At 47.0% G+C, this 23,786-nt stretch overlaps 12 protein-coding genes across 12 annotated transcripts, besides 41 other annotated features; all 12 read left to right on the top strand.

Moving 5' to 3' along the window:
• Window positions 1-286: part of a sequence feature (heterozygous, non-Esmeraldo-like haplotype) that runs on past the window's edge.
• On the top strand, window positions 37-1,590 carry Tc00.1047053508355.330 (hypothetical protein, conserved; the record flags this gene model as incomplete). The annotated part of the gene is made up of 1 exon (XM_816032.1): window positions 37-1,590. The coding sequence occupies one exon, from the start codon at window positions 37-39 to the stop codon at window positions 1,588-1,590; it is 1,554 nt and encodes a 517-aa protein (XP_821125.1).
• Window positions 287-1,160: a sequence feature (areas merged during assembly that could not be assigned to a particular haplotype. This can correspond to areas where the two haplotypes were merged or to regions with more than two copies in the genome that were merged during assembly.).
• Window positions 1,161-3,048: a sequence feature (areas merged during assembly that could not be assigned to a particular haplotype. This can correspond to areas where the two haplotypes were merged or to regions with more than two copies in the genome that were merged during assembly.).
• Window positions 1,688-1,722: a microsatellite.
• Window positions 1,724-1,749: a sequence feature (AT_rich).
• Window positions 1,868-1,941: a sequence feature (GA-rich).
• Window positions 2,803-2,837: a sequence feature (CT-rich).
• Window positions 3,049-3,815: a sequence feature (areas merged during assembly that could not be assigned to a particular haplotype. This can correspond to areas where the two haplotypes were merged or to regions with more than two copies in the genome that were merged during assembly.).
• Window positions 3,185-3,204: a microsatellite.
• Window positions 3,677-3,705: a microsatellite.
• Window positions 3,720-3,744: a microsatellite.
• Window positions 3,816-15,590: a sequence feature (areas merged during assembly that could not be assigned to a particular haplotype. This can correspond to areas where the two haplotypes were merged or to regions with more than two copies in the genome that were merged during assembly.).
• Window positions 3,921-3,999: a sequence feature (A-rich).
• Window positions 4,120-6,198, top strand: Tc00.1047053508355.320 (arginyl-tRNA synthetase, putative; the record flags this gene model as incomplete). Its single annotated transcript, XM_816031.1, has 1 exon — window positions 4,120-6,198. One exon carries the CDS (start codon window positions 4,120-4,122, stop codon window positions 6,196-6,198), a length of 2,079 nt encoding a protein of 692 aa, XP_821124.1.
• Window positions 6,351-6,680: a mobile genetic element.
• Window positions 6,894-6,924: a microsatellite.
• Window positions 7,116-7,167: a sequence feature (A-rich).
• On the top strand, window positions 7,212-8,879 carry Tc00.1047053508355.310 (hypothetical protein, conserved; the record flags this gene model as incomplete). Its single annotated transcript, XM_816030.1, has 1 exon — window positions 7,212-8,879. The coding sequence occupies one exon, from the start codon at window positions 7,212-7,214 to the stop codon at window positions 8,877-8,879; it is 1,668 nt and encodes a 555-aa protein (XP_821123.1).
• Window positions 9,019-9,046: a microsatellite.
• On the top strand, window positions 9,174-10,469 carry Tc00.1047053508355.300 (hypothetical protein, conserved; the record flags this gene model as incomplete). Its single annotated transcript, XM_816029.1, has 1 exon — window positions 9,174-10,469. One exon carries the CDS (start codon window positions 9,174-9,176, stop codon window positions 10,467-10,469), a length of 1,296 nt encoding a protein of 431 aa, XP_821122.1.
• Window positions 10,696-10,768: a sequence feature (A-rich).
• Tc00.1047053508355.290 (hypothetical protein, conserved) lies at window positions 10,797-11,768 on the top strand (the record flags this gene model as incomplete). The annotated part of the gene is made up of 1 exon (XM_816028.1): window positions 10,797-11,768. One exon carries the CDS (start codon window positions 10,797-10,799, stop codon window positions 11,766-11,768), a length of 972 nt encoding a protein of 323 aa, XP_821121.1.
• Window positions 11,881-11,922: a sequence feature (AT_rich).
• Window positions 12,305-12,329: a sequence feature (AT_rich).
• Tc00.1047053508355.280 (hypothetical protein, conserved) lies at window positions 12,328-14,097 on the top strand (the record flags this gene model as incomplete). Its single annotated transcript, XM_816027.1, has 1 exon — window positions 12,328-14,097. The coding sequence occupies one exon, from the start codon at window positions 12,328-12,330 to the stop codon at window positions 14,095-14,097; it is 1,770 nt and encodes a 589-aa protein (XP_821120.1).
• Window positions 13,798-13,856: a microsatellite.
• On the top strand, window positions 14,470-15,567 carry Tc00.1047053508355.270 (uncharacterized protein; the record flags this gene model as incomplete). The annotated part of the gene is made up of 1 exon (XM_816026.1): window positions 14,470-15,567. One exon carries the CDS (start codon window positions 14,470-14,472, stop codon window positions 15,565-15,567), a length of 1,098 nt encoding a protein of 365 aa, XP_821119.1.
• Window positions 15,591-15,813: a sequence feature (haploid, Esmeraldo-like haplotype).
• Window positions 15,637-15,671: a microsatellite.
• Window positions 15,814-16,841: a sequence feature (heterozygous, non-Esmeraldo-like haplotype).
• Tc00.1047053508355.260 (60S acidic ribosomal protein P0) lies at window positions 15,815-16,786 on the top strand (the record flags this gene model as incomplete). Its single annotated transcript, XM_816025.1, has 1 exon — window positions 15,815-16,786. The coding sequence occupies one exon, from the start codon at window positions 15,815-15,817 to the stop codon at window positions 16,784-16,786; it is 972 nt and encodes a 323-aa protein (XP_821118.1).
• Window positions 16,672-16,733: a microsatellite.
• Window positions 16,842-17,047: a sequence feature (haploid, Esmeraldo-like haplotype).
• Window positions 17,048-17,068: a sequence feature (heterozygous, Esmeraldo-like haplotype).
• On the top strand, window positions 17,060-18,031 carry Tc00.1047053508355.250 (60S acidic ribosomal protein P0; the record flags this gene model as incomplete). Its single annotated transcript, XM_816024.1, has 1 exon — window positions 17,060-18,031. One exon carries the CDS (start codon window positions 17,060-17,062, stop codon window positions 18,029-18,031), a length of 972 nt encoding a protein of 323 aa, XP_821117.1.
• Window positions 17,069-18,036: a sequence feature (areas merged during assembly that could not be assigned to a particular haplotype. This can correspond to areas where the two haplotypes were merged or to regions with more than two copies in the genome that were merged during assembly.).
• Window positions 17,921-17,978: a microsatellite.
• Window positions 18,037-20,839: a sequence feature (areas merged during assembly that could not be assigned to a particular haplotype. This can correspond to areas where the two haplotypes were merged or to regions with more than two copies in the genome that were merged during assembly.).
• Window positions 18,232-18,251: a microsatellite.
• On the top strand, window positions 18,382-18,786 carry Tc00.1047053508355.240 (hypothetical protein, conserved; the record flags this gene model as incomplete). Its single annotated transcript, XM_816023.1, has 1 exon — window positions 18,382-18,786. One exon carries the CDS (start codon window positions 18,382-18,384, stop codon window positions 18,784-18,786), a length of 405 nt encoding a protein of 134 aa, XP_821116.1.
• Tc00.1047053508355.230 (uncharacterized protein) lies at window positions 19,172-20,494 on the top strand (the record flags this gene model as incomplete). Its single annotated transcript, XM_816022.1, has 1 exon — window positions 19,172-20,494. One exon carries the CDS (start codon window positions 19,172-19,174, stop codon window positions 20,492-20,494), a length of 1,323 nt encoding a protein of 440 aa, XP_821115.1.
• Window positions 20,547-20,576: a microsatellite.
• Window positions 20,840-21,172: a sequence feature (areas merged during assembly that could not be assigned to a particular haplotype. This can correspond to areas where the two haplotypes were merged or to regions with more than two copies in the genome that were merged during assembly.).
• Window positions 21,173-21,618: a sequence feature (areas merged during assembly that could not be assigned to a particular haplotype. This can correspond to areas where the two haplotypes were merged or to regions with more than two copies in the genome that were merged during assembly.).
• Window positions 21,188-21,212: a microsatellite.
• Window positions 21,484-21,519: a sequence feature (AT_rich).
• Window positions 21,599-21,619: a microsatellite.
• Window positions 21,619-21,759: a sequence feature (areas merged during assembly that could not be assigned to a particular haplotype. This can correspond to areas where the two haplotypes were merged or to regions with more than two copies in the genome that were merged during assembly.).
• Window positions 21,760-22,456: a sequence feature (areas merged during assembly that could not be assigned to a particular haplotype. This can correspond to areas where the two haplotypes were merged or to regions with more than two copies in the genome that were merged during assembly.).
• Window positions 22,457-23,786: part of a sequence feature (areas merged during assembly that could not be assigned to a particular haplotype. This can correspond to areas where the two haplotypes were merged or to regions with more than two copies in the genome that were merged during assembly.) that runs on past the window's edge.
• Window positions 22,671-23,699, top strand: Tc00.1047053508355.210 (hypothetical protein, conserved; the record flags this gene model as incomplete). Its single annotated transcript, XM_816021.1, has 1 exon — window positions 22,671-23,699. One exon carries the CDS (start codon window positions 22,671-22,673, stop codon window positions 23,697-23,699), a length of 1,029 nt encoding a protein of 342 aa, XP_821114.1.
• Window positions 23,782-23,786: part of a microsatellite that runs on past the window's edge.

The following is a 23,786-nucleotide window of genomic DNA, read 5'->3' as shown; positions in this document are numbered from 1 at the left end:
AGAGAACTGAACCAAGACAGTCCCAACTTCAACATCATGAACAGCGCTGTAGACTCATTGTTGATGCGCCTCAAGTTATCGGATTTAATTCCGAAGTTCAAGGAGATGAAGCTGGATCGTATTGTGAACCTGCGCAAGCTGAGTGAAGAAGAACTCCGCGAGGCTGTTCCTGACGATGAGCAGAGGAATCTTATCATTCACGCCATTTCAAACCGTGGGACGCACGAAAAGAGACAGCAGTCACAGGCAGCAAACATCAATCCTCCACGCAACGCGGATGACGGGGGTCGTGTGGGCATGTCTTTTCCACGTGGCTCCACACGCGGTGGCATGGGGCGTGGTGTAAGCCGTGGTGGTCGTGGCGGAGGCAGCATAAACAACAACAGCAACAGTGAGACGAACACCTCGTTCCCGGGTCGTCAACGTGCGTGCAACCACTTCTTTTCAGGAGAGTGCAAGTTCGGTGACCGCTGCCGCTATAGTCATGACAAGGAAATTTATGATAGGGAAATGGCGGAAAATGGGCCTCGGCGGCCTAACGATTCTGTTAGCAAGCCGAAAGACTACTCTGAGGTCTGTGAAATTCCTACGCATCGCATCAAGTTTTTACTTGCTAAGAAGGCTGAACGTCTCAAGCAGATTCACATCCAAAATCATACACACAACGAACCATTTAAGCGCGTCGACTCAAACGTTGAGAAGTTTGAGTTGGTAGTGTACGGTCCTGACCCTCAATCTGTTCTGCAGTCAAAGAAGATGATTCTTTCATACGTTGGTGTGACAAAACAGGAAGAGCAAAAGAGTCGCTTGCAGTACACAATCAATGAACTGAGCAGTAATCAGCACGCGGCCAAGCTTCTAGCTGCTTGCAATATCAAGAACGAGGGGACCGCCCGTGAACTCTCGGAAGAGACGTTAAAAAGCATTATTTCCTTTTTCCGTTTTGAGAAGCAACAGGACGTTCGTCACTTTTATTTGAACGTCAACCACGACCGTGTCAAACTGGATAAGGTGGCCAAAATAGTAGCCCAGTTACGGGGCGTTCAGGCCATCATGTTCAGCGATCAGAAGCGTGTGATGGAGATGAGTAAGGTGGCCTCAAAGATTGCACGCTTTTTCAATGGTGTGACACCACTGTTTTTGCATCGTGAAATTCCAAAGGAGGAACGCATGCGAATTCTCCAGGAGTTCAAGGATGGTGAGGAGAATGAGAGTGGCATTCGCGAGCGCCTGCTCATCACCAATGAGGACTATGCAAAACTGGCACGAAAAACTCTTATTCCGTACGTTAACCTTGTCATCAACTACGTGGTACCACGGACAGAGGAGTACTACCTACTTCAGTCACTCGTAGCGGGACGCAGTGACACAGTAGGGGTTTCTATTCTCTGCGTTAGTCCATACGATCAGTCCACTTTCCACGAACTGCAGCAAAAAATTGTATTTACGGCAATTGAAGAGGAGAGCGATTTTATGGAGACGGCGGTACAGCTGGTGTATGACACGACAGCGAATCCACTGACTGACGAAGACGCCGATCCACCAAGGGACTGGAAGGAGAAGTTGGAGAAGAAGAATGCATCCGCCTAGGAACGAATTTTTGTGGTTGCTTCTTCTCCATGACTGTCCGACGAATAACTAGCACTGTGATGAAAATAAGTGAGAACGCGCACGGAAGGAAGGGACTAAAAAAAAAAAAAAAACACACAAACAAAAAAAAAAGTATATTATTTATATTTATATTTATATGAAAGGCAAAAAAATAAAAAAGGAAAAAGGAAAAAGAGGGGACGAGAGAAATTTATTAAGAAATGGAAGGAGAAGCAAAGAAACGAAAGGGGATAAACTGTTCCTTCCGTTTTCCAGGCTCTCCCTCTTTCTTACATCTTTCCCTTTTTTTACTTCTTTTTCTTCTTTTTTTTCCTTTTATCTGCATTTCTTCTTGACTGTTCATTCCCGTTTCACATTCACTCACCCCCTTCCTTTGCAATCGTTTAGTGTTCTGAGGGAGGAAGAAATGCGCCCCTTCATTTTTTTGTTTTTGTTTTGTTGTTGTGGTGGTGGTTTGCGGCGTGAGTGTTTGATGTGATGTGCGTTTGGTTCTGGTACCCTGAGCATGAGGAAGTACGAGCGCCAGTTGGATCAGGAAGAGGTGAAGACGGGGGGAAAAAGGAGATACAACCAAACAAATATAATAAAATCACGGACGCGGTGCGGTGTGTGTGAAAAGCGGGCGATTAGTAAGCAACGAGGGGTGAAGGGGGGTAAAACAACAATAATAAAAAAAGGAAAACGAAAAGAGGAAAGTGAAACAAATCAACAACATGAATGCACAGACATACAACGCGTTCCTGAGAAGGTGAGGGGAGAGGCTGAGGCAATTAAAAAAGAACAGTAAAAAATTGTAAGAGTAAAAGAAGAAGACTGTGGAGGGTAGATGAGAGAACCAGACTACACAGTGGAACGCGCATACACATAGACAAGGAATGCGAATAAAGAAAGATAAAAAAACAAAAAAGAGCTAAAAGAGGGGAAGGAGATGCATGCAACAGGGCAGAGGAAAGAAGGAGGCAGATAGGGAGAGTGTTTCTGTACGTGTGTGTGTGTGTGAAAGAATGGGTGAATGGAGAAATGATGCGGAGGTATATGAGAGAGAAGTAAAGAAGGCTAAAAACACAAAGACATAGGAGGAAAAGTATGAATAATAGGAGGATGCATGCTGGTAATGTGGCTGAAGCAACTGGAGAGGGAAGTCCTTACAATAACGAATAAGCCAATTCGAGGAGGGGAAAAGAAGTAACTAGGGAGAGAGAGAGAGAGGGAGCGAAAGAAAAAAATGATTGATGGATGTTGCAGAAGGGGGAGGAAAATTAAAGATATAAAAGAATGGCCGAGAGAAGCGAGCTGATTAATGTAAATGACGAGGGGAAATTGAAATAGGAGCGGGATGAGATGAGGATTGGGACTTCATTGCTGGGAGATATAAGAAGAGTGATGGTGGAAAGTCCAGGGGAGAAGGGGGAGAGAACAAAAGGAAACGTTGAAGACAAGCACAGATTTATTTATGCCTACATCTGCGAGATGCACAAGTAGACATACATTCTTTGGGAATTTCTCTATTTAACTGTTTATTTCGGCCGTCTTGTTATTTTGCACTGCGTCAGGTAACCCTCATGCGTATTGCTTTTTTTTTTTTTTTTTTTTGTACCTTCGGCCTTTAATTTTCCCATTTCAATTCACGCATCCACAGACGCGCGCGTGCACACTTTTTCGCTCGCTCTCCCTTCCCCTTCTTTTTGTTGTTTTTTACGAACTGTGGGTGACCCCTGCTTTGTTGTTTTCTTTCTGCTCTCTCTCTCTCCCTTCTCAGTGTCTGTCTCTGTGGGTGGTGGGTGGGTGTGATGTGGATCGGTTTGGCTACACGGAAGGCGACACGGCGAAGGAGGGAAGAAAAGAACATGGAGGCAAGAAATAAAGGCCTTTTGTGCCGAAACAGGGACCGTGACGGAAAGAAGAAGGAACCGTGAAAAGAACAAAAAGGAAAGAGCAAAACGTGCTGGCTTTCAATGCAACAGTGGAAGATAGACTACCCGATGGTGCTGCGTGTTATATTGCGCCCCGTTGCTCTCTTTCACGCACACACAGACGAAGACACTTTTTTTTTCTTTTTGACAGGTTTTCTTTTGTTCTTTTTTTTTTTTTTTTACTTTGGTTCCCCGTATTATTGTTATTATTATTGTTATTCATCACCCCGCTGTTCTTCTCATTTCTCTTTATGTTTCTTCATCCCCATGTTCACTTTGCAGCCTGCTTGGCATCACTATATTAAGCTCACGTATGTCCAAAATTTTCAAACTGCATATTTCCCACACAAATACTTGGTGGTGGTCTTAATTATTTTATTGCCGGCTGCTTCTCTGTTTTTTTTTTTTTTTTTTTGTTCCTTTTTCTTTTTTCTTTTGCTTATATTTGTTTTCCTCTTCCTTTCCTTTTTTTTTTCCCCCCTCCGATCTTTATGTGTTTATAGGTTTTCCGCGCCATTAACTTTCCATCCCCTACTCCATCAAAACACGCCAGTTTCATATTGATACGCGTATTATAAATAGCGAGAAGAAGGCAATGGCACGTATATGCACGGGGGCCAATGTTGAGCTTGCTCTCAAGGATATTGTGCGTCATGCGATGGAAAAGGCATTCCCCACCATTAGCACACCGGAGGTTCTCATTTCACTGGGTAAAGTCACAGAGTACCAGTGCAACAATGCGATGGGATTAGCCAAACTTCTCTCCAAGGCAACACCTCCGATGAAGATGAGTCCTATCAATGTTGGTGAGGAGTTAAGAAAGAATCTTGAGGAGAATGATCTCATTGAAAGGTTTGAACCGACACCACAGGGGTTCATTAACATCGCCATCAAACAGGAATGGGCAGCTACCATGGTGTCGCGTTTGCTTAAAATGGGCATTCAGCCTCCCATAATCCCTCCAAAAAAGGTGCTTGTGGACTTTTCTTCACCCAACATTGCGAAGGAGATGCATGTGGGTCATCTCCGCTCCACCATTATTGGCGAAACCATTTGCCGTCTTTTTGAATTCTGTGGCTTTGAGGTGCACCGCATCAATCATGTGGGTGATTGGGGCACGGCGTTTGGTATGCTTATCCTGTACTTGAAACGTCAGCACCCGAACTTTCTTACTGAAATGCCGGACATTACGGATCTTACTAAATTCTACCGTGAGGCCAAAAAATGCTTTGATGAGGACCCCAAGTTTAAGGAGGAGGCAAGACTGCAGGTGGTTAAGCTCCAGGCATTGGAAAATGAATCTATTCAAGCGTGGAAAATTATTTGTGACATTTCCCGGAAAGAATTTAGTCTCATTTATGATCGTCTGGGCACTCGCATCGAGGAGCGTGGAGAGAGTTTCTACAATCCTATCATTCCAAGGGTGTTGAGTCTGCTTCAGGAAGCTGGAAAGCTAGAGGAAAGCAGCGGCGCGAAGCTTGTCATTAGCAAGGAGAAGAAGTTGATCAGTTCACTGAATGCGAAAGATATGGCCAAACTTATTGTGCCACATCTTATTCAAATTTGGCGTGATAACACGGTAGAGTTCCACGTGAATATGATCACGGTACTGAGGGAGGTGGGTATCTTGACGGGTGAGGAAGGCAACGAAACAATAATGCTTTCAAAGAAGGAGACCAAACCGCTATCAAAGTTTGATGCACGCACAGACATTGACAAGATTGTACCCAAACTTGAACCTTATTATAAGAATCAGTTGTCGCCACTTTTTCGTGAAGTTTTTGAGGCGGCAGGTATAACTGATGGGGATACAATTGCCGTCCCGCGGTTCAATTTTCCACTCATTCTTCAGAAGAGTGACGGCGGGTTCACATATGATACCACCGATGTTACGTCAATGTATCACCGATTTGTCATGGAGAAAATGGATCGTGTTGTTTACTGTACAGATGTGGGACAATACGAGCACTTCCGTATGTGCGCTCAGCTGGCGAAAGACATGGGATGGATGGGGGATGCGACGTGGGATCATGCCGGTTTTGGTCTTGTCACGGGCGCGGATGGCAAAAAGATTAAGACCCGCAGTGGCGAGACGGCAAAACTAAAGGATTTACTTGACGAGGCGGTGGAGCGTTCCATAGCCATTTTAGAGGAACGTGAAGGTGGTGAACGTAGTCAGGGGCATACAAAAGAAGAAATGGAAACCCTGTCTAAAATTATTGGTATCGGTGCCATCAAATATTTTGATTTGAAGCAGAGTCGTGTTAATGATTACGCTTTCAGTTACGACAAGATGCTTGATATGTCAGGTAACACCGCCGTGTTTCTCTTGTATCAGTACGCCCGTTTATGTTCCATCAAACGCAAGGCAAATGTGAGTGAAGATGAATTCATGAAGGCGGAAGTAGTCATCAACACTCCGCAGGAAAAGCGGCTGGCGCTTTGTGCCTTCCGCATGGAATCTGTTCTGTTGAAGACTGTGGAGGACCTCTTTCCTCACCATCTCACGGATTTTGCGTATGAGTTAGTGTCATGCTTCTCTGACTTCTTTCAGAACTGCAAGGTTGTTGGGGATCCCATGCAAAACAGCCGTCTCTGTCTTGTGGAGCTCACACGCATCACATTGAAAAAGGTTTTTGATATCCTTAACATTGAGGCGACAGAACGGATTTGATGGCACTCGCACGGATGAGAAAAGGACTGGTACTGGAAAGAACTGCAGCGGTGGGATGAAAAAGAGGGGGGAGTGAGAGAGAAAAGGGTTCCATTGCAACTGAACGCCGGGTGTCTGGCCATTCTTTTTTTTTTATGGTTGACTTTGTTGTCAGATTGTTAACCGAGCGTTTGCGAGAAGGTTGGCCACCCAATTTAATACGTATATATACCCTGATAAGAAGAAGGTATATTCCTGCACGATTCTTTTCCCTCATTTATGGTTCCTTTGGAAGAACGCGATGGAAGGAGTCAATGAACCGATAACGGTAGGAAAAATCACTTTTTTTTATTTTGGTTGTTTTGCCGTCCTATCCACGCGCTCTTTTCTGATTTTCTCCTCGCGGCGGTGTCTTGTGGGCTGGAGGTTCTTAATTGCTGCCACGTCGTAAGTAATTTTAAACGTCTCCAATCCGAACAGAGTACAAAATGCCACGATAGCGGGGTTAACCATATATTTGTATGTATGTATATACTTGGTGGAAACAGCGAGGATGTGGTGCACCCACCGTCTCTCACCATTGCGCCTTCTTTCCTGTTCTATTTTTATTCATAAGACTTAGGATAAGGCCAGCAACCCAGGCGGATATTCTGCGTTTTTTGAGCGAAAACAGCGGCAACAACCCCTGAAAAATAGGAAAAACTTGGGAGACGCAAAATAATAATAATAATAATAAAATAATAATAAATAAAACAGAAAAACAACTTATAAAAACTTAAAAAAAAACTTTCGGGGTGCTGTAGACAAGAACAGAACTTGACACGAAACGGTACCGGCCTTCTCATCATTATTCGCACCCCGCGTCCTCCTCCTTCTTCTTGCTCATGATTATGGGGACTGCTTTCTGCAAGTCTGTGGTTTGGCGGAACTCCTTTGGGTTTTATTTATTTTTCCCCTTTTGTTCTTATCGTTTCTTTTTTTTTTTTTTTTGTGTGTGTGTAGCGTTTCATTGAGTGATTGTGCAAGTAGAGTCGATGACGCAGAGCTGGTTTAGACCGCATCCACTTGGCATTTATCCAAGAGGAAATGCGAGGAAGGCGGAGTTACTGTCCGCGCCAAGGTTTGGCACCCTTTCTGTTCTTCAGTTTGCTGCCAAGGGCTGGATGAGGAAATCTGCAATTGTAAAAGAATCCACTGAAGAGGCATTTGTGGAGCTACTTCTCCACCTGTTGTCCTTTTTTTCAGTAGATGACCTTTGCCGTTTGTCGGCTACTTGCACGGGTTGGTACTGCTTTATTCATGCCTCTGAATCTTTTAGGCAGAATTGCAGTCTTGTCTCATCCAAATGCCTGCGTTTTCGCGGGAGCTGGAAGGAGACGGCGATTCGAATTTTTCTCCTTGAGGCGACCGATATGGCATCTTTTTCTGTTACGAAGCGTCATCGTACGGAGTGTGACACCTCTGCGGCTGATGGGTTCCAGTTTAAACATCGTCCTGTGGCTGTCAGTCGCGCCTTTTTTAATGATTATTTGTTTCAGGTATGGATGTGCACAATTCTTCCATGTCATTATCATCTTTTGCCAGGTGTGAAGGACGACGCTGGTGCTTCTGCGAATCATGGTGCGGCGTGGACATGTGAAGGGAATTTGCCGCAACAACGGAGTAGTTTTCGTTCCTTGTTGAAGGATGTGCCACGCCGTAGCGGTCTTTCTCCGAGGGAATTTCGAGAGCAGTTTGAAGAGCCGAGCCTGCCGGTGATTCTAACGGATGTGGCCACGGATTGGCCATTCTTTAAAATCCTGCAAGGTAGGTTTGAGAATTTGGCGGAAAAGAAGGAAGAATTGTTTCGTCCTGGTGTTTCTCCCGATGTTTCTATGCGCTGCGAGCATACAACGATGACTGTCTCGGATTACGTGCGTTACGCAAAGGAACAGACAGACGAACGTCCCATTTATATGTTTGACGCGGAGTTTGGAAATTCTATGGCTATTGAGTCGCTTTACTCCGTACCTGAACATTTTGTCTGCGATGATTTCTTCAAGGTGCTGGGTGACGCGCGTCCGAAGCACCGCTGGATCATCGCAGGCCCACGTCGTAGTGGCAGTAACTTTCATGTTGATCCAAACTACACGAATGCGTGGAACGCCAACCTTGCTGGGCGAAAGCGATGGATTTTATTTCCACCCGGCTGCACACCGGCAGGTGTCTTCCCTGCGGAGGACATGTCTGAAGTTACAACCCCTGTTTCACTTTCAGAGTGGTTGCTAAACTACTATGATGCATCCGTAGAGCGATGGCGAGGTGTTGGGTATGAGTGCATATGCGAACCCGGTGATATCATGTTCATTCCTTGTGGTTGGTGGCACTTTGTTATCAATTTGGAGGACTCCGTTGCAATCACGCAGAACTATGTCTCGGAAAGTAACCTCTTGCGTGTCATGAAATTTCTCTTTGCCATGAAATCGTCAATAAGTGGCATTGATGAGGATGCAGAAGATGTCACGAGTGAAATGTTGGAGGATCGACGTGCTCACTTTGCACAAGAGTTTGCCACCGCGATGCGTGCATCATTCCCCGACTTGATGCAGCGAGTAGAGGTCGAAATTAAAAAGGAGACGGAACAGCGTCGGCAAAAGAAGCAGGAGTGTGTCGCATTGCCGCTTCTGGACGCCGGAAGTGAGGGATTTGCCTTTAATTTTTAAATACATGCATACGTACGTATAAATGTATAAAAAGAGACGTTTATTTTGTTGTTTTTGTTTGTTTGTCTTTAGAGGAGGAAATGCAAACCTTTTGGCGGATTTGGTGCCGCTTGCTTCCCAAATTGTCATCTTTTATATGTATTATTATCATTATTATTATTATTATTTTCTTGTCTCTCACTCTCTCTATTTTTTTTTTTTTTTTTGTGTGTGTGTGTCTGTGTTTCTGCTCTTACCGGCACGGGACCCTATGGCGAGTGCACAGTATTTGTGTGTGGAAAAGCACTCTTGCTCATGGGGTTCCTCACGGACTACTACGATAAGCTGGCGAAAGAAGGCCGTCTTGATGCACTTCTTATATTTGGCATGTACGATGAGCGCGTTTATGAAGTCGTAGATCGTCATCACTTGGCGAATGAGATTTTGAATATGCTGCCGTCACCACGAGCAGCCGTGTTTCTCTCACGGGGTATGGTTTACAACTGTATTAGCGAGGTTGTTATTCGAGACTTTATTAAGATTTGTATGATGCTGTCTCGTTACAAGTCTGTTGAAGAGGGGGCAAGTCTTGCAGAACTTATTGGGAGCTGCGGGATTCCAGAGCAGTACCGAATGAATATGTTTAACTTCAGTGAGACGTATCGTCATATGATCTTGTCGAGGTCATACTTTCCTCAGCGATCGGTATTGAGACTGTTGTCCTACATTTTTTGCGATGATGTTCTCTCGGATGCGGTGGCTCAGTTACAGTACAAGTCGGATATCTTAAATCACGTGAACAAGGTATATGTGGATACGCCAGACTTTGTCTCATGGCGCTTTTCTGTACGTGTCATGTCACTCGCAGGAGGGTACAACGAAGACCGCAGTGACGTCGAGTATACAGAAGCACTGACACGGGTGGTCACACGCACAATTCCAGAGTTTTTCATTTATTTTACGGTGACATTTTTTTACGCTATGTTTCGTCATTATCCGAGACGTGTGCGTGGTATTACCCCACGCTGGCTCGCTCGACATCGTGCCCTTTTTTCTGCCATTTACGGTGCTGTTTTGGGTGTTTATGTCAATTCGTTTCTTGAGTATCGTATTTACAAACATCGGGTATTGTACGAATTACGCAAAAGTCAAGAGTATCGTCGTCGTCGCGGTGCAGCAAGACGCGGCATTGAATACCCTGAAAACAAGTATTTTAATAACCTTGAGGGTGTTACGCGTCGTATATACTCCATGCAGTGCACGGCGTACAGTGTCACCGTAGGAGCGCTGCTGCTTTCCATGCTGCCTCTCACTCCAGTAAAGTTTCCCAAGTGGATGGGGGATGTGGCGTGGCGTCATCCATTTGTTCCGCGTCTTTTCCCAACTCTTTTGGGAATGCATACGGCGTCGCGATGTATGGTGCCCTTTGTCTTTGCCCCCTTTGTGACACTGACAATTGCGCGGTTTAACGGATGGGGAGCGACCCTGTATGATCGTTACGTGGAGTGCCGCATGCGGATGTGGTACCGCAAGGTGGAGGTGGCTTTTGATACATCAACGGATGTGGCGGATGTCGACATCACAAGAGATTCACATCAGAAAACAATTTAGTCAACTTTTGGTGGGTGCGGCGTTGAGGGACCACAAGGGAGGAGTTATGACGCATCAACGGAATTTTTCCTTTTGGTGTTGGTGGTGTTGTTGATAGTTTGATGAGAAACGCTTCTTCTTCGTGGTGTGGCGGTTATTTCTTTGATGCAAACCAACGAGGGTGAGAGAAGGGAGTTTCCGCCAATTGTGTGATTTGTGTTGTCAATAAATGCGCGCAGCAAAAACATTTTTTCTTTTTTTTTTTCTTTTACATCTTTTTGTCTTTTTCGCGTTCTTTTTTCTCGTTCTTCTTGTTTTTTGTCTCTGGTGCGATTCAAGGAGAAAGCGATGTTGGTTGAAGGCGTTCTTTTGAGAGTGAAACTGGGCAAACCCGCGCGGGACGCGGTGGACTTGTTGCAAATATCGAGGGAGATAAAGAACGCCGAGGCCGTCCTTAAGAGCACCAGGAATGTTCTGGACAAGACACGGAGGACCGCATCGACAGAGGGAACGACAGAAAATCACGAGTGTGAGCAGGCGGCCCTTTGTTACGCTGCCAAAAAACGTGCTGGTATGGAGGCTTTTTTTATTAGCGAGGATGTGTTTCATGCATTTCAAAGAGTTTTTCTGGATCTCGTGGAGGAGGAGCGCGTCGCACGCTGTCGACTTGACGACCTTCACGCGGACACCAAGGAGCGCGCCGCTAAGGCTCGTAGTGCGGAGTATTTCATGGACACCAAGTGCGTTTTTGAGCGCTTTGCTGTAGAGGAAGAGGCGCGTGAGAAGAAGGTAAAGCTGTTCCAAGAATACAGTGGCTTTTTGAGTGCTCTGAGGTTTGCAGAGGAGGAGGAGCGTCAGGAGGCCATAAGTCGCGCGAGGGCAAGGCGACGGGTCTCGCTACAGCAACCTGTTGCTCAGCCAATGCCGCTGAGCTCCTTCGGGCAGCCTGGTGTGATGTCACCGCCCGTTGGCTTGCAGCAGACGGCACGGCCGCAAGGACCGCCGCAGTTTGCGCATCAACAGCCTCCATATACCGCACAAACTCAACCTTACGGCTTACCACATAATTTTTTTGGGCGAGGACAACAGATGTATCAGCCGCAACCACAACAAATGCAGGCGAGTGGATATTATGCTGCCGCACCAGTCGGAAGAGGAGGCTATCATTACGGTGCCCCATCGGCCCCTCCCTTTCAGGCCCCGGCGCAAAACATCTTTCCAGCGCAGTACCAGGCTTTTCAGCAGCAACACCCGCCGAACTCCGGCTGGCCGGGGCATTCACAGGCTGCACGAGGCCGAACGCATTATTACGGGCTTTAGGAGAAAGATGCAATAAGTACCTTTTTTTTCATTTACACAATTAGCGACGTTTTTATCGGTTCAGAGAATACTTTGTAAGACCCAATAGAAAAATTATAGGGCATCTCTTGAGTTTTTTTGTTTTTATATATTTATATAATTTACTTTTTTTTTTCCTTTTGTGTGCCAGTTGTTGTTTTTAAGGAATGCTAATTTTTCATTTGAGTAGAGGTATTTACTGATGCAGTGTGAAAGCGATTGCCTAATGATTCTGCACCCGTGTTTGGATGCCTTCGGTTTGCCTCGTATTGCTATTGTGCATGCATGAAATTTATACACAAGTTGCCAAAGAACAGCCTTTTTTTTTTTCTGCTTTTTTTTTTAGCTTTCATTATTCCAGGGCCAATTGCCGTTCCTCCGTTTGCCAGGCGAGGGAACAGGGAAAAAGGGAGAAAAGGATTTGGACCTTTCTCTCCCGTCCTAATAAAGAGCCCATACGGAATCCACACATATATTTTTTATATTACTTGCCAACGGTTCCTAACAACGGCGGAGACAAATTTTTTTTTTTTTTTTTTTAATGGCATCGTCTTTTTTGGTTCCCTTCACGCTGCATGTGAAACGATCAGAGACATGCGAATCGTTGCATGAAGATCTTGGGCCCCTGCTATCATTGTTGCGCGAGGAGGGGAATTGCTCACCCAGAACAACCCCGGCCTCAACGCGACCCGCGACGAGTTCGAATACGCTGCACCATTTGTTAGAGAATGCCACCGTGTTGCTTCCTGACTTTGACGCACAACTCGTCCACGATGAAGCTGTTGATTTTACTACCGGCGTTCGGCTTTTGGCGCGATTTGAACAGAGTTATGTGTCTCTTATTTTTAAAGAGTACTGCAAGCGCAAAAGCATTGAGAAGGAGCGGGAAGAGGCGTTGGACGAATTTAGGAAGTCGCGACAGGAACTGATGGATGCGGAACTGCCACTGGACGTCCGCGAGTCTCTGGCTGCTTTGGAAATGAGGGAATCCAACGAACGGGAGGCGCTGGCGATGGCGTACAAAAGTTTTGTGGACTGGGTAGATGCGACCACTCCGCAGTGGCTGGAGGCGGTTGCTCGGTTGGAAAAGGGGAGGGAAGCTAAGGCTGCCGCCGTCGACGCGGCAAAACGTGCATTGGAGGATGAGCTTGCGCAGCGTCATGCCGTTGCGACAACGGGCCAAGTGGCTGCCGTAACGGATGAATCCCTGCGGCGCCAAGCAATTGCCATGGTAGAACAGGAACAAGAGCGTCGCCTACAGGCACAAGAGGACCAGGTCAAAATGCTACGCCTTCAAGAGGAACAGTTGCGACGTCAAATTGAGGAGAACAGAAGACGGAGCGAGCTGGAGAGGGAAAAGCAACACGAGGCCGAGATTGAATGCAGGCACAAGGGCCTATTGGAGCAGGAGGGCACATTGCAGCAACGCCTGTCCCAATATGAAAAGGCGCGAATGCAGCGCGAGGAAGAACGTCGCATGATGCTGGAGCACATTGCGGCGGAGGAAGAATTGCTCCGCCATCGCCTGGAAGAGCGGGAGATGCAACGAAAAAAGGCGGAGGAGGAAAAGGAAAGAATGGAACGCGAAAGCCGTGAGGAGCTTTACGAACATGTGGAGGCAGAAGAAGAGTTGTTGCGACAACGCCTTCTGCGCTATGAGGAGGCACGAGAGGTGGAGGCTGAAATGTTAAGGCGGAGGGCAGAAAAGGGGCGGGAAGAGTTGTACGAACATGTACGCGCAGAGGAGGAAATCCTGCGACGGCGACTTGAACAGCGACGGAGGGAAGAGGAGGAGGAGGAACTTCAAAAAGAAATGATACTCAAAGCAATGGCTTTGGAGAAATCTGCGTTGGAGGAACGCGAGCGTCACCGTGTGGAAGGGGATCACCAGTTAAAAGGACTGGAAGATGCAAATACAGAAGATGAGCTACGCCTACTGCTTGAAATGGAAGCTAGGCAGAAACGCCGTATTGAAGAACATAGGCAGCATTCTCAGGCACAAAATCAACTGCATCCTCCTCCTCATAATCATTATTATTATTATTGCCATCAGCACTATCAACATCATCAGTTACAGCTGCCGGATCAGCCCCCTTCATCAACTATTCACAACTACCATGATCCAATGTCTTTGAATCCACCACCACCAGCTCCTACTCTTCCTAGTGCTGCAGCCGTCGTAAGTTCTCCGGATGCATACCCGTGGGGAAACAACGCGGTTTCACCTTCTAGTTGGCATCACCCGTATTCGTATCCACACCTGCAGCAGCCAGCACCACCAGGTTATCCGCCTTTTTCAGTTCAGCGTTGAGTTGCTTTGAAATATTATATATAAGACGAGTGAGAATCAAAACCACAACCCCCCACCAAAACAACAAAAACTACTACTGCTACGAGAGTGTGAAAAGAGAAGAGGTTCTCTCCAAGATGTCTTTATTGAATTATGTGAATTTCTCAATCGGTAATCTTTCTTTTCTTGGCCTCGCACCTTATTATCTTTTGAGAAAGAAGAAAGTGGAGGCGGGAAATTGGATGAGTGGAGGAGAGCGAAAATAAAATAAAATGCATCACTCCCCTTGGCTTTTGCAAGGGCTATTTCTTTAATTCTTTTCCTCTAAACACGAAGAGAGCAACAAACCAGCGAAACATCATCAACAGCTAATTATCATAGTGAGTGACTTTGATGCGACGGCCACGACGATGGAGGTTGTATCCTGTACGGAGCGCTGTTGCGTTTATTATTTGCCTTTGTTTTATTTACCTGTTCGTGAGTATTGAAAGTATCGGAGCCCTTCAAGGACAGGCATCTTTCTTGAAAGTAGTGGTGCGTAGCAGTGCCATTTCGGGAGCGAACCTTTCACTGAGAGTGACGAATGAAACATCTGCTTTGGCTTCCTCCGGTATTTTCTCTGCGGTTGGTAGTTCTCGTCTTTCTCTTCTATATAACGCAGATGCCATGATTGATCTTGCTGCACAGCGAGAGTTTAATCAAACACTATGTCCGACAGAGCCGAGGGAGAAGGAGCATCCCAAATTTGTGGAGTTTCTTGAGTTCTTTACCAGAGTCTTTAAGGAGAAGTACAACAATATACCATGGTGGCTAGATGAAGGCAGTCTTATTGGTGTAGGACGAGCCGGCGCCATTGTGAACGCAGACGATGACTTTGATTTTTTTGTTCTTTTACCAAACGCCACATCACCCTGTAGGCCGGGATCATTGGAATGCACACGGGAAGAATTCAATTTGCTTATACACCAATTTCTTTTGCCTCTCTGGGAGGCAGGGGCCTGCATTCGCCGGTTTAATCCTGATATTAGTAAGTTTGACTCTGAGCGTCGTTTAATGTACTCGTTTCAGATTCGCAAGCCAAATGAATTGCGGGACCCAATGCATTGTTTTAATCCCAGAGCACCTTTTGCACACATGCACTTTGGAATGCTGAATGCGGATGGGGAACTTGAAACGAATAAGTGGGTGGGCCCTAATTCCCACCCGAAGGATAAATTGCCGTTGGACCTGATGCTACCTGTGCGTCGCTGTCGTCTGGGCCCAAGTGACGCCCCATGTCCGTTTGACATTGTGGGCTACCTGACGTTGCGTAATAGAGGTGAGTACGTGCGTCGCTCCAGGGAGGGTAGTTGTCTACTGGTGAAGAAGAAGTGGAGCAAGGCTCGGAGAGTTAATCAGGTCAAAAAGGTTCAACTTCTTCATGACTGCGGGTATAATAGCATGATTCGTTTGGTGAAGCGATTCGTCGATTCGGATTATGATACATGTTGATGTTCAATCCCATTAATTCCCACCTCTGTGTCTGTGTGTGTGTGTGTCTGTAATTTTCTTTTATCGTTAATATATTATATATATACATATATATATTTACATATCCTTTTTTGTCTACGGTCATCTTTTTTTTTTTTTTTTTTTGGCTTACCTTTGAATCTGTGTGATCCCATGTTTTGTTATTTTTCTTTATGATCACCACCACAAACATTTTAAAAAGCGGTGGGCTTCATTGTGAAAAACAGCTATGCCGTCTGTCTCCAAGGCCAAGCGGGAGTACGAGGAGCGTTTCAATGGCTGCCTCACCAAGTACGGCCGCGTGCTTTTCTGCCTGATGGATAACGTCCGCTCGCAGCAGGTGCATGACGTTCGTCGCGACCTCCGTGGTTTGGGTGAACTTGTGATGGGCAAGAAGACGCTCCAGAAGAAGATTGTGGAGAGGCGCGCGGAGGACAAGAAGGCCAGCGCGTACGACAAGTTGCTTTACAACACGTGCATCGAAAAGAAGCTGTTGTGCGGCAACACCGCCCTCATCTTTACGAACGAGGAGATCCCAGTCATCACGGCCGTGCTGGACAAGCACCGCGTACAGGCCCCCGCCCGTGTGGGCGCCATCGCCCCATGCGACGTCATTGTCCCCGCTGGTAACACCGGCATGGAGCCCAAGGCGACATCCTTCTTCCAGGCACTGAACATTGCGACGAAGATTGCAAAGGGTACAGTCGAAATTGTGAGTGACAAGAAGGTACTGAGCGCTGGTGATCGTGTGGACAACTCGACGGCCACGCTGCTGCAGAAGCTGGATATCTCCCCGTTCTACTACCAGGTGGAGGTGCAGTCCGTGTGGGACCGTGGTATGCTGTTTCTTCGCGAGGACCTTTCCATCACCGACGACGTTGTGGAGAAATACCTTCTGGAAGGTATCAGCAACGTTGCTGCGCTTTCGCTGGGTGCTGGCATCCCGACGGCAGCGACCTTGCCACATATGATCATGGACGCGTTCAAGACCCTTCTTGGCGCCTCCGTTGCCACCGAATACGAGTTCGATGAGTTTGATGGCAAGAACCTGCGCAAGGCCGCTCTGGAGGGCAACCTTGGTGGAGGTGCGGCTGACGCTGCTGCCGCTACCGACACCGGCGCTGCTGCCGCTCCTGCCGCTGCCGCTGAGCCCGAAGAGGAGGATGATGACGACGACTTTGGCATGGGAGCGCTGTTCTAAGCTATGCAATGGAGAACTGCAGTTTTATTTTGATTTTTTTCTTTTGTGTGTGTGTTTTGTTTTTATTTGAGCCTGCGAATTTTTCTTCATTTTTTGTAACAAGGCGCCGTTTTTTTTTTTTTTCTTCTTTATTTGTATGTGTTTTTATTGTGCGTGTCAATACTTTTAGCGGCGCACCATCTCTCTTTTCTTTCTATTTTTGTTGTTGTTCCTGGTTACGCACACACATACTCATACGTACCGTTAGAATCCGGGACTCAAGTATCTTTTATTATGCCGTCTGTCTCCGAGGCCAAGCGGGAGTACGAGGAGCGTTTCAATGGCTGCCTCACCAAGTACGGCCGCGTGCTTTTCTGCCTGATGGATAACGTCCGCTCGCAGCAGGTGCATGACGTTCGTCGCGACCTCCGTGGTTTGGGTGAACTTGTGATGGGCAAGAAGACGCTCCAGAAGAAGATTGTGGAGAGGCGCGCGGAGGACAAGAAGGCCAGCGCGTACGACAAGTTGCTTTACAACACGTGCATCGAAAAGAAGCTGTTGTGCGGCAACACCGCCCTCATCTTTACGAATGAGGAGATCCCAGTCATCACGGCCGTGCTGGACAAGCACCGCGTACAGGCCCCCGCCCGTGTGGGCGCCATCGCCCCATGCGACGTCATTGTCCCCGCTGGTAACACCGGCATGGAGCCCAAGGCGACATCCTTCTTCCAGGCACTGAACATTGCGACGAAGATTGCAAAGGGCACAGTCGAAATTGTGAGTGACAAGAAGGTGCTGAGCGTTGGTGATCGTGTGGACAACTCGACGGCCACGCTGCTGCAGAAGCTGGATATCTCCCCGTTCTACTACCAGGTGGAGGTGCAGTCCGTGTGGGACCGTGGTATGCTGTTTCTTCGCGAGGACCTTTCCATCACCGACGACGTTGTGGAGAAATACCTTCTGGAAGGTATCAGCAACGTTGCTGCGCTTTCGCTGGGTGCTGGCATCCCGACGGCGGCGACCTTGCCACATATGATCATGGACGCGTTCAAGACCCTTCTTGGCGCCTCCGTTGCCACCGAATACGAGTTCGATGAGTTTGATGGCAAGAACCTGCGCAAGGCCGCTCTGGAGGGCAACCTCGGTGGAGGTGTGGCTGACGCTGCTGCCGCTGCCGACACCGGCGCTGCTGCCGCTCCTGCCGCTGCCGCTGAACCCGAAGAGGAGGATGATGATGACGACTTTGGCATGGGGGCGCTGTTCTAAGCTACAAGGTAGAGAAGAAATTTTCCGGAAATGATTTTATTTTTGTTTTTGTTTTTTATTTCTCATACTTAATGGTGACCTTTTTTGGTAGATCGAGGGAAATGGGATGGCTGTTACATGTTCCAAGGGTGCGGTCGTCTTCTATGATGATGTTCTTTATCTTTTTTTGGGGGGCTTTTTTCTTCTTGGCTTTGTTTGGATTTTTTTTTTTTTTTTTTTTAGGCAAAGGGGGCCGTGGACCGACGATCACTGCGCTCCGACCCCAAAAAAAGAAAAACGGAAGATAGGGGAGAAATTGGCTTCTTTTTTGTGTTGTTTTGTGTGTGTGTCACAGTTGAATTGACGCGAGGATGCCGCGTGTTCTCATTGTGCTTCTTACGTACGATGACCCCGAATGTGGCGGTGCCGCGGATGCCCTTGCGGAGCATCTGCAGCGGGACTGCGCCGTGATGATGGACCGATGTCAACTGACGGTGAAGCCGATTGCCATTTTGCATAACGCGTCACACCGGGACGCCCTTTACCGAACTCTGCAGGATCTCTTCCAGGTGAAGCCGCAGGACATTTATGTCATTACCTTTTTAAAGGAAAACAATTTTGAGGAGTACCGCAAGGTCCGAGAGTTGTGTAATGGCGTGAAGCCCTGCTGCATCAAACACCAGTTGTTGACGCATGTGGCGAATTATAGTGATGTTGGACTCATCATACGGAATCTGGTGCGGTTGGTGCTAGAAGAAATGAGGAGGGAGGTGTGAGAGGTGCCACGGGATTCAACGGAAGAAGACGTGGGAGGGCCTTACAGGTGCTGACCTTAATGTGCCCGGTGAAGAGGGAGAGAGAGAGTATGTGTGTGTGTGTGTGCGTGAAGGAAAAGGAGAATAGGCGGGGCGGGGTGGAGTTCATCATCGCACTTATGGCCTGCGCGTTAGCACAGCTTGGGAAAGAGCCATCATCGATGCCCAAACACACGATAAAAAGAACGCGAAAACTCAACGAAGGGCCCTACCCTGCAGTCTCACGGTGCGTCAACATATGCATACATATATATATATATTATGATCTTTTTTTTTTTCTTTTCTTTTTTCTTGCTTGTTTACTCCTCAAAATTGATAGCGACAACTGTTTGGTATAGAAAGGCAAATGAGTGATCATCACGAAAATGCGTCGGAGGCGAACAGCCTTTCTCCCTTGCTCCAGACACCATTATTGTCAACGAGACAGTATTTTGTTTCCCCTCGGCGCCAAAATCAACAGCAAGTTCCAACGGATGGTATTTGGAGCCTTTGCCCCTGGTTTTTGGGACCACGTGGTGACAGCAATGTCTCCGCCAGGGCCCTGCGTAATAGATCCCTTCCTGCATCCGACGGTGGCGAGAGCTCACATCGTGTGCTTCCCTCTTTGGAGTTGGCGAACGGAACGGACAATGGAAATAAGGTAAAACACAGGCAGCAGCAAATTCATCTTTCCTCGTTATCGTTTTCACTGGCAAGATTTGGATCTCAATTTGATGACATGCAGCCGTTGGTGACGCTGCTTCGTTCTTCAACCACATCGACGCTGGGGAACTCAGAAGAGTACCGTTCAACTCCAATTAGGAGGTTACGACGGTGCGTCTCACCGGTACATTTTTTTTACTTTCCCACGAAGAATTTTCTTCCGCAAACCCGACGACAAGCCGCCATAAAGATTGTCCGGTGGTGGCGCTCACGGGAAGCCCTTTCAGAGAAACGTCGTATTCATGCGTTGAAGCTTATTCAGAGAGTTGGACGCGGCTATTTGTGTTTGAAACAAATCTCTCGCCGGGTTGAAGTAACGAGGGATTCGTCATCTTTTGCTCGAAGTATACGCCTGTGTTCCAGCATCTCAATGTGGCTGAACAAGTTGGGAGAAAAAAGTAACACTCGATTTCCTGCGGATAAACTTGGGGTTGTGTTATGTGAGAGTCGCGGCCAGTTCAACCCCGGCCAAAGCTACTGCAGCAGGTGCTGCAGGAATACCTCGGGGTCCATGTCGAGGAATTATGTCTCTTTTCGTGGGTTGGGAAAGGGCGTTCGTGGGGCGCGTTTGGTGAATTTTGACCCTGAGAACAACACTGCATCTGCTCAGGCTGAAGAGTCAAAGAATGCCGTTTCCTCTGACGCGAACAATTTGTCAGGGTCTTTTATTAATGAAAACGCCGATTTTATTTATTCTCCAGCCTCGTCCCACAACGAGGGGGCGGATATGTTTTATTTGCCCCGTATTTCGCAGCGCACCCATGCAACGAAGGAGGACGAAGAAACAGAGCCACAAAACGAGGCGTTCTTTTGTATGTTCAATAGCCGTGTTTCATTGGAACCCTTCTCCGTGAAGGTGGCACGCTCATTGCGGTCTAGGGATTATAATGAGTTGGGGCCGTGGAGTTTGCAATCCGCAAGACGAAGTACAGTTGAGCGTGTTTGCCCAAATGCATCTATGTTGTAATCTTTGCTGAATTTGAATCGGGTCTCTTAAGACCGTTGAGGATTTTATTATGTTTTTTGTCTTTCTTTTTTTTTTTTTTTTTGGGGGGGTTGGGGGGGAGAAAAGTTCATCTCCTTTCGCTTGACTTTACCATGCTGCCTCCTTGCCTGGTATAAAGGCGAGATGCTGTTTCTTTACCATAATGATGAGAGGTTGAGAGGGGGTGGGCAAGAAAGTCTGTAGTAAATATATGCTTATATATATATATGCCCTTTTTTTTTTTGTCTTTGTTTTTGCGTTTTTGAGCTGTTTGAATATTTTACCCTAGCCCTAACACTTTTGGTATATTTTTTTAATCTAATTTCTGTTTCTCCCTGTCGGCAGCCACCGTTTTTGCCATCATGTGACTGATTTGCACGGGCGGCTTATATATTTTTATTTTTTACGGAGCATTTCTTTTATTTCACACCCTTCCCCACCCCCTTTTTTTTTTTTTTTTTTACTGTCCTGCGTTTATGCAAAACTCTTTATTTTTCAGCGACTCGCGCACGTTGCATGCGTCGGTTTACTCGCACTTCGCAGAAAATGTGATTTGTTTGCGTCCCGCCTCACCCTTTTTTTTTTTTTTGTGTGTGTGTGAGTTTTCAACTCCTGTGAGGGCATGAAATTGACAAGAGGAATAACAAAAAAAAAAAAAAAAGAGAGAGAGAGAGAGTGTGTGTGTGTGTGTGTGTTTGTGGGTAGGCGTTTATTTGTCTGTCGGCGGATGGTGCTTGCAGGCGTGGCACACACACACCAACACATACTCTTTTGGGTCTTTTCTCTGTAAGGATCCACGATTCCCCTGAATACCTTTTTTTCTTTTTTTTCCTTTTTCACTCATGACGGGATGCATCTTGTGACTGTGTGCTTGAGCCCAGCAAAAACAAATTTGATAAAAAATCGAAGGAATTATATAAATGGAAGTTGTGAACTGTATTTTATTCCACCGCGGCCGAGTTAGCATTGGGTAATAAAAAATATTATTTATTTATATTTCTTTTTTTGCGATATTTTACGCAATAAGCGAGCCCTTCTACCCCTTCTCACTGTGTACCCGTAAGTATGCACTCTTCTAAACATAAGTATATATATATATATATATATTTTTTATCCATTTCTTGCTTCCCGCCTTTTCCATGCAGACGATCTTACTCACTTAATTACCTAAGCGACACCACAAGGGAACTGATGAAGCCTGTGCAGCCAGTGCTATTTGGCACGTTGGCACTCACGTCTTGTTCCGCATGTGCATGCGTGAGAGCTTTGAACGCCCGGCAAAAGCGGGCTGTACGTCGGCGAGGAATCATTTTCAGTCAACGTCACCCCCGGCCCACGGTGTGGAGTTTTTGAAATTGGTGACGTGAACGGGCAGGCACCGTTTTTTTGAGGGCGAGGAAATTGTCAAAATTACTATTGCCGTTGTTGCTTTAGATGCAGCTTGTCGAATCAAGGGAAAAGAAGTGGGAAATGGTGACACCTTGCCTTGCGCATCAGACGGCGGTGAGCTCTCTTGGTGAGTGCGTGCGCCGCAGTTACTACTGCTACCGCTTGTACTGCTGGTTATGGTGTCTGTTGCTGCAGTTTGAATTGGGTGGTACGGATGGGGACAACGGTCATAAATTGCATTTGGACTAAAATGAAGCAAAGAACATTAATAATAACGTTTTGCTACTCTTTGCTATCCAGAAACATAATCTTTTTTTGTTTCTGTGTGTGCTATTTGTTTTCTTGCATTGCTTTGAGTTATCAATGATCCCCGTATAAGAAATGGGACATCAGTTGGGCTATGATGTTGACATGTGTACAATTGGGGTGCGGTTTTCTTTCTCTTTCCTCCCTTTTTTTCTCTACTTTCCCTTTTTGTTTGCTCGCGGGCAATGCGTGCATTCCATTTATTTTGTTTTACTGTTTCTTCCGTGTGTGTATGTACCTGTGCTTGTGCGCCTCCTGAGGAAACAACTTCTTGCGCCTGTGACTTCTCTTTTTGTTGTGTTGTTTGTTTACTTGGCGTTCTTTTTATGTGTGGGTAGATGGTTGTAGGATGGCTGCTGCTGTTGCGTGAGGCATAATTCTCTTAATTAACGTTTGTTCTTGTGTTTTTGTCTTTTTTTGGTTAGCCATCGTTGCATCTTACGGGTGTTTCCGAAGGGAAGTCATGCACAGTTGGGTTACGCATGCATTGGAGGAAAGGTATATCGAGGCACTGCAAGGGCTTGACGGAACCGAAGGTGTGTACTGTATGGCGTGGGAGCACGAGTGGTATGAGGACGGCATTGTAATGGATTGGTCCGCGCTTCACCGTGGTCTCGTCGCCAGCGTGTGTTTTCCGCCGGTGGCCGCACAAATGGATGATTTGACGCGGTTTGGCTGTTGTGTGAGGGACGACACCCTTCTTGTCACATCCATTGATATCCGTGCTCCGTGGCGCATGATTCCGCTCTCCGACCAGGCGCAGCGGCTCAGCGCTTTTCTGCTCCCACCAGCAGCGAATGCTTGCGGGAACGGAGCGCGAGTTGCCGTGGAGGAGTTGCGTGGTTATCGGTTTGTAAAGGGCCCTCCGGGGCAAAGAAGTGTACGGGACGATGTTTATGCATTACTGCAGACGGTGAACCGTCAGCTGACGAGGGCTGGAGTAAAGACTTATGTTTTCTTTAGCAATGTGATTGTTGCATCAAAAAACTTTGCGCAGTTGATGCACCACACCGCAGCCGTGTTTCGCGCACTCAGGGAGGCTGGATTTGCCATCAACGGGAATGGATCCTCATTTGAACCGCGACGTGTTTTCAAGGTTGTGCCCGGGCGGTATTGGAACACGCTGACTTTAGGCTCGCTTCGGCGTGAGGAGGACATTCTGGGTTTTCTTGTTGATATGTTTTACCGGTGGCTGGAGGATTGTTACGTGTGGTTGTGCGAAACGCCACCACGGTCGTTGCTCCTGTCGGCAGGTGACGACGACAAGAAGCTGCAGTTATTCTCAGACTTCTACACAAGGCTGGTGTACCCACGCCATGATTATATTCATTTCTTGGCTGTAAAGGGCATGACGCTGGCGGATGTTTTGCGGCTTGCCGGGCCCCGGCTGGCAAAGAAGATGCCATGCGTGGGTCCGCAGAAGTGGAGTACACTGGAGCTGCGGTTGTGTTTATCTGCCTTGGACGCGTATAATAATTTCCCATGCAAATAGTTTGGGGTGCTGTGACGGCTTTTTCACTCCTTTTTTAAAAGATTGGAGCCTCAAAGTGTGCGCATATCTTCTAAATGCAAGCTTTTT

The sequence above is a fragment of the Trypanosoma cruzi genome, genomic scaffold (genome assembly GCF_000209065.1).
Source record: "Trypanosoma cruzi strain CL Brener 1047053516789 genomic scaffold, whole genome shotgun sequence".
In the NCBI taxonomy this organism is placed as follows: domain Eukaryota; phylum Euglenozoa; class Kinetoplastea; order Trypanosomatida; family Trypanosomatidae; genus Trypanosoma; species Trypanosoma cruzi.
This window is presented reverse-complemented; position numbering and strand designations above follow the sequence as displayed.